The sequence below is a fragment of the Lycium barbarum genome, chromosome 11, assembly GCF_019175385.1.
Source record: "Lycium barbarum isolate Lr01 chromosome 11, ASM1917538v2, whole genome shotgun sequence".
Classification (NCBI taxonomy): domain Eukaryota; kingdom Viridiplantae; phylum Streptophyta; class Magnoliopsida; order Solanales; family Solanaceae; genus Lycium; species Lycium barbarum.
In genome coordinates this window covers 100,791,124-100,798,135 of record NC_083347.1, presented here as the reverse complement: position 1 = coordinate 100,798,135, position 7,012 = coordinate 100,791,124, and the positions used below count along the sequence as shown (strand labels likewise).

The 7,012-nt window shown below is 37.0% G+C and overlaps 1 protein-coding gene and 1 long non-coding RNA gene across 2 annotated transcripts in view; one reads left to right on the top strand and one right to left on the bottom strand.

The window, feature by feature from the left end:
• Positions 1-1,406: 1,406 nt before the first annotated feature.
• LOC132620016 (uncharacterized) lies at positions 1,407-1,844 on the bottom strand. The gene has a single exon (XM_060334754.1). The coding sequence runs from the start codon at positions 1,842-1,844 to the stop codon at positions 1,407-1,409; it is 438 nt and encodes a 145-aa protein (XP_060190737.1).
• Positions 1,845-3,453: 1,609 nt separating this feature from the next.
• LOC132617206 (uncharacterized) overlaps positions 3,454-7,012 on the top strand; it is a 28,410-nt gene continuing 24,851 nt past the window's right edge. The window contains exons 1-2 of the long non-coding RNA XR_009573678.1: positions 3,454-3,531; positions 4,005-4,096. This is a non-coding gene — a long non-coding RNA (uncharacterized LOC132617206). The remainder of the gene's footprint in view (positions 3,532-4,004; positions 4,097-7,012) is intronic.

Genomic DNA, 7,012 nt, shown 5'->3' with positions numbered 1-7,012 from the left:
AATGTTCATAATATCAATTCCATGAGTTTCAAGCATGCAACACGAAATGTTTACGAACTATAATTGTCTTACTTCATGAATCCTCCATGATTTCCCATGTCTTTTGAAAATTGTATGCACGTTGTAATATATATACAAATCATGTTCAGAAGGCACGTTTATGAAACCCATGGGCTTCTAAGCCAACTATATCCATGTTCATATTTTGGGAGTTGCACAGATTTGCCGAGAATGTTTAATACAACTACATATGCCAGCATAGGATAAGGATCGCTCTGCCAAGTTAGGATGATTACTTCATATTACCTATTACGGGATATTTTATGGATCCATTCATGTCATGTTCATGTCTCGTATCCAAGCAAAGTAGGGGATGGCTTAGCTGATCAGGTTGAAATCAGACACCACGTGCCCACGTGGTGGTTACATGTCAGTTATACTAAGGCTATCCCGTTTAAAATGTTTTGCTCCTATTATATTATATTCATGTCAGGTGTATCCATGTTCATGTTCAGCTTACAGCTTTCAGTTTCAGTTTCCAATTTTTTTCATGTGCCAGATTTATTCATTCAGTTGCTTTACATACATGTACTATGCAAATGTACTTACGTTCCTTTTTTCCCGGGGCCTGCATTTCACAATGCAGGCATTGATTTACAGGACAACGGATCTGCTCGCTAGGATTTCTCGTATCAGCTATTGGTGAGCCTCACTTCATTCGGGGTGTTATCTTTATTTTATGTTCATGTTGTGTTATGCAGTAAAGGCATGCCGAGGGCCTTGTCCCAGAAAATAATAGTTTAGTGTTCAGACTCATATTCAGATGTTTCATAGACAGGTCTAGCATGTCACATCAGATGTTCAAAGTCGTATAGCCAGTGTTGGCTCAATACTTATTATGTTTTCAGATTTCTTCCGCACTTATGTTTCAGACAGTATTTTCAGTATTATATTTAAACCCCATGTTTTATTCAAATTTTAATGTTTAACTTATATTCCGCATCTGTATATGTCGCATGTTGATTCAACTAGTCATGTGGTTCGCTAGGTCACATACAGTCAGGCACCGAGTGCCCTATTATGCTCAGGCCATGGTTTGGGGCGTGAGAACTCACAGCCATTGAATATGCTTGATTAATCAAAGCTAATGGTATCATCATCAAGATTTGGCTCCTGGCTTGACTGAATGAGTCCGTAAGCCCGATGAGATATTGAAACAACTTTAGTTTTTAAAAGTGTATTATAAAATCTTTTAATTTTTCTCAATTGCAACCTAGAGTTGGCACCAATGCTTCAAATTCTACCCAAAGGTCTTTAAGTCTTGAGAAATATATGGACACTGGAGCAGTTCCTTGTGACAATGTTGTTATCTCTTTATGAAGATTGAAAACTGTGGATCCATCTACTTAAGTGAATCTTTTACGCAAATATTCCCACTCAATCTGTGCTTCAAATGCATACATTATTCCTCCTAACAAATTCTTGGCTACAGGCCCCATAATCCATGAAAAAACAATCGCATTCACCCGTTCCCAATGATTTCCCATTTCAGAACGGAATTTATCCTTTCCAGCGCTCCCATCCACTATTCCCATTTTATTTCTTCCTAACAAGGCAATTCTCATTGATCTATACCAAATTGAATAATTCTCAGTATCGATAATTTGAAAAGAAATGAGTTGAAAACCACTTACATCGCCAGGATTCAAGAACAATGGATGATTGTAATCAATGGTGGTCGATTGTCCTGTACTCGAACTCGTCATATTGATTGGAATGTGAATCAGAACCTGAGTCCTATTTTGAACCCCACTTTGAGTTATATTTTCCTGATTAGCAACCATTTTTACAGATCTTCAAGAACTGTCAAGAACACTTCGATTGAACTAGTGAAATTCGCGGAATTGAATTCTAAGTCAACTTTGCTAACTTGTACGCTCTGATACCATGAAATAATCTGAGGATTCAACCAATCATATGAACCCTAGACTAATATTGATAGGAAGAAGAAGAAAAAGAACATTAGATCGAGAGGAAGAAGAAGACAGAATTTTAGAGAGACAAATATTCAATATTATTTCATTGAATTGAGTGGAATGATACACACTTACCTACACTTAATCATCGAATTAACTCATCCCTTAAGCCTTTCCTAAAGTTAGTTAAGACTTCTAACTAACTTCTTGATTATGGTTAGGACAGGTAGTGTGAAAATACTAAACTGTCATTTCTACTTTATACTAGTATCCTCAACAAAGACAAACTAAAGATAGAATTTGATTTAAAAAATCGAGGATTGTTTGAATAGCCAACAAAAAACATATAGAACCCGAGATGAACATCTCATCGAACAATCCGTAAATGAACCGGATCACCTCCAAAGAACAACAAAATGGAGCACAAGATAATAAATCCACAAGAAGAAGTTTTCCCTAATAAATCCTAATTCTTGAAAATAGGTAATCCAATATTGAACGCGAACCAAGAGGTCCAATTATCTCTTGAAAGGAGTTTTCTAATGTCTCAACATGTAAAAATTCTAACCTTAACTAATGGGATGATTATAAGTATTTATAGTGATGAATGAATATAAAAATTAAACGATCAAGTATCCTTCAAAACTCGTTGTAAGTTGGTCCATTTGCGTTGTGCTTTCTTGTTTAGCGTTGCAACATAAATTTGCAGTGCACTCAACGTAGATCTGTGTTACACTTGGCAGATTGCTAAAAAATAATACTGAATTACTCTGCGCAAAGCTGCAGCATGGAACCTTGTCCAGATCCAACAATCTTGAATCTTGACTTGTAACTTGTCTATGTCGTATTCTTTTCATGAATCATCAAAATACCTCTCCAAACATCTTCTAACCAATTCTTGAATATCATGCAACTCCATAACGTGCTTTCCTTAAACGTTCTTGGTCTTGGAACGAGTCAACAATCCTTGAGATATCTCGGGATCCTCCACAATATGTTTCGTGCCATCCGGACTTTCCATGATGGTACTTTCAGTTGTTTGGTTCATAGATGATATTAGTGTTTGTTTTCATGGCAACATTTCTTACTGTAAGGAGGTTTTTTATATAAATTTGTTACTGCAACTTATACGTGCATTATGTCGACTTAATGTATATGATAATTACAGTCTTTCACATTCATTCATTTAATATAACTTCCATAATTACAAAATCCAAGTTAATTTGTAGAACTTTAACTTATACAAGTCGTTGGAGGTCTTGTAAATTTAATTAATTAAGCACTTATACAAGTCGTCGGAGGTGTTGTAATTTTAATTAGTAAAGCCATGATCACAAACTCAATTATTCAACTTGACCCATTCAAAAACGAGCCTAATTTGTCAATGCCAACCATGTTTAGAGGAAAAAAAATGCAAGTAGCTCCAGGTTTAATATGGTCAACTTTGTAGTTTGTCAATAATGTATTCTACTTTTGGATAGAAAAGAGGAAACCAATTGATTCCCTTGAATACAACCGTAAAGGCCGAGGATTTCAATCAACTAGAAATCAGAAGGTACGTGTATGCAAGTTCATTTGTATCAAGCACCATCTCTTGTTTCCTTTTTTCCCCTTCACATCTTTGTACTCGGAGAAACTGCGAAAGTTTTCACGACTTGGATTATCTATTTCGTGGTTTTCACAAGAAATCATTCCATCGATAAAATCATTAGGAAAGTAATTTTTCTTTATCGGATTCTCAGTTACCTGACTAGAAATCAATTTTTCTAGCTGGTCTGACGAAACCACTTCTTGGTCTATTTTTTTAGCAGTGTAGCTTTACTTTTTGGGATGAACAGAGCTGACTTTTGAGTTATCTATCAATTTTATGTTTCCTAACAAAGTTCGGCCTTTTGATTTTATTATTTTTCACAAGAATAAAAGTTAGTTATCAAGAAATTAAGTTGGTTATCAAATTATTACCTCTTTGTGATATTACCACCTCTACAAAAATGTTTCAGTCAAAATTCACTCAAAACGTTGTGTCAGGCTCTAAAAGCGTACTGTGCTATAAAGGGAGATCACGTTGGAAGATTCACACTGAGAAGATCCGGAGTTAAGTTTGTTTTAATCTCCAAAAGGTAGCAAATTCTCATGCCTCTTTTCCACATGTTTAAGATTTTTAATTTCTTTTGTTTAAAAAATTCCGCTTATCTTCTCCTTATATTATAATTATAATTAAACTAGGGGCCATTTGCATCTTTTAACCTACTTTTTGTTGGTCTTTAATTTTTCCCCCTCAAGTCAACCAAATTTTTCGCACGGTTGCATCATAAATATCCCACAAGTTATGCCCCACGTCTTTAAATATCTTATGTCTTGCTAGGTATAAGTTCGATTTTGAAGGACAAAAATCAAAGACCAGCCCATTTGTAGGGCAATTCGCACAATTGCCTCTATCTTGGGGTGGTCTTTAAGTTTTGCCCCTCAAATCGCCGGTCTTTAATTTTTACGTTTCGGCAATTTAAGTAATAAAAAAGTAACCGAAAAAAACCCCTGACATTGAAAAAAAAAATTGGATCTATGACCTAATTGAGTCCAGAACCAAAATCCCCCAAAAAAAACATTTTGAACCAAAATACCCCAACAAAAAAAAATGTTACCAAAATGCTTTTAGCGCAATTTACTGCGCTATCGTGTCCCTCCCATTTTTTTTCGGCCCTTTTGGTTAACCCTTCTTCCATTACATTTTCTAACGTACTTTGACCATAGATTAATCATGCTTCGGGACCCCGAAACTTCAATATTTTATATAGAGCCCTACTTATTTTTGTGCGATTAATAAGGTAGGATCAATACATCAAGGATACACAAAAGTTCGGATGGCCGTTTTAGTGGTTGAAAAGTGCTCGAACGCCATTTTCGTTTGAAGGCTCGGTGACATTAGCTTGAAGTTCTTTACGAATACTTAAACTTGTTCATTAATAATTAATCAAAAGTTAGTCAAAATGGCAGCATTCATACAAAAAAAATAAACTTAATTAAATTGCATCATTCATAACCTTGAGTAGATGAAAATACTTCAACCTGTTCATTAATAAGAAACCCAAACTTTTTAAAATACAATCATCAAAGTAAGAAAAAAACTTAAAAAACATTCATCAATTAATTCCCTTGAGTTGATTTTCCGCCACCACCGCGAGATGTACCACCACCGCTAGATGTGCCACCACAACTAGAGGTACTTCCACCACGAAAGTTTCCTCCACCACGAGAGGTACTTCCACCGCGAGATGTAGTTTGACCACCATGTCGTAAGGGACACTTGCGCTTATCATGACCAACATAATTGCAAAATGAGCATTTTCGAGTGTATCTCCCCGGTGGAACGTCCATTTCATTATGAATATGCGAGTATGCATTCTTTATGAATTTACGGATAAATGCTTTATTTACAACCATTGAAAATGGATCTGGTGGCCAATAACTCTCACTGCCAAGTGGGTAGAACCTTCCAGCATACGTTCTTGAATAATTTTCAACTGTATATTCCTCAGCCATGTACGGGGAGGCGTTCTTTCCCATTACGATAAAACACTTGAAGGCATGAGAACATGGCATGTGATATGATTGTCACTTGTCGCATGTGCATGTTCTTGGAATCTCACAAATTGTGTGGACGTTACCTCTTTTACCTTGGTGCACACTTGTTGTGAGTTCAATTATGCGCTCTGCAGGGTTGTACTCCATCCAGTCATGTTTCTGAGCCTTATATTTGTGGTACTAGAACAATTTTGATGGTTTTGGCATCCATCTTAGACCTGTTGTTACATGTGCTTTAGCCTCTTTTGATCTACTGACGAACCGCTCCACAACCTGCTTAAATGTCATTCTCACCATTACGGTGACGGGTAGTCCCCGTGCAGATTTCAACAAGCCATTGAATGACTCAGAGCTGTTTGTTGTCAACATACCCCATCGCCTACCTTCATCCTGGTGTAATGTCCACTTGTCTTTATCAATTGCATTCAACCAGTGGAAGGTTTCCTCATTCTCCCTCCTAATAATGTCCATCTGCAGGTTAAACTTCTTCTCCTGATGTTCTGTTGCAGCCGCCCACATCCAATTGCAAAGTGCTAGGATTCGATATGCCTTTTAGAAGTTTGCCTTCAAATGCCTTAAACAATAACGATGGTAGGCAAAGGGTGGCTGCCACCCCTACAAATTGAACATATTGTGCAATATGCCAGCATATCTGTGTGATATCACACATATTCCCATGCGATCCTTAATAACGTGTTGCCTTAAGTAGTCCAAAAACATACCCCATGTAATAATGCTCTCATTAGCTGCAATTGCAAAATCTCGAGGGAATATAGCTCCATTTGCATCCATTCCAGCTGCTATTAGCAGCTTTATGTCATACTTCCCATACACATGTGTTCCATCTATTGATATTATAGGCCGACAATGAGCAAAACCATCAATGCATGGTTTGAAGGCCCAAAACACAAAATCAAAAATATTACCGGGCACACCAGGCTTCGATCTGAGCTTCCATTCAACAACAGTACCATGATTGAAGTGTTGTAGAGCCGCCATGTATCTCAGCAACGTCTTGAAAGAGCCCTCCCAATTGCCGAAGACTATCTCATGTGCACGCCTACGCCCAAGATACGCCTTCCTCCTAGTAACAGTTTTACTATATACTTTCAGGACGGCTCTAATACAATCTTTAATAGGGAACCTGAAAAAGTTGAAATATCAGCATATAACAACGAGGAACATTATATTAACACTAAAAATAAACTAAACTTAGGCGAAGGGGATACCTTGGGTTTTCTCTAATGTCGCCAACTAAAACACGCGCAATCAAATTAGTATCTAGATTACAATGATCATCTGGGAGGTCACCCATATCACAAATGTGCTTTGTGTAGAACTTTGAAATGGTCCACATCTTTTCAGCAGTTTCCTTACCGCGAAGCATCCATTCGCAGCCTTGATATTTTCACTTGCATACCAATCGCCAAAGTTTTCGTGTGGAATCGTCAACT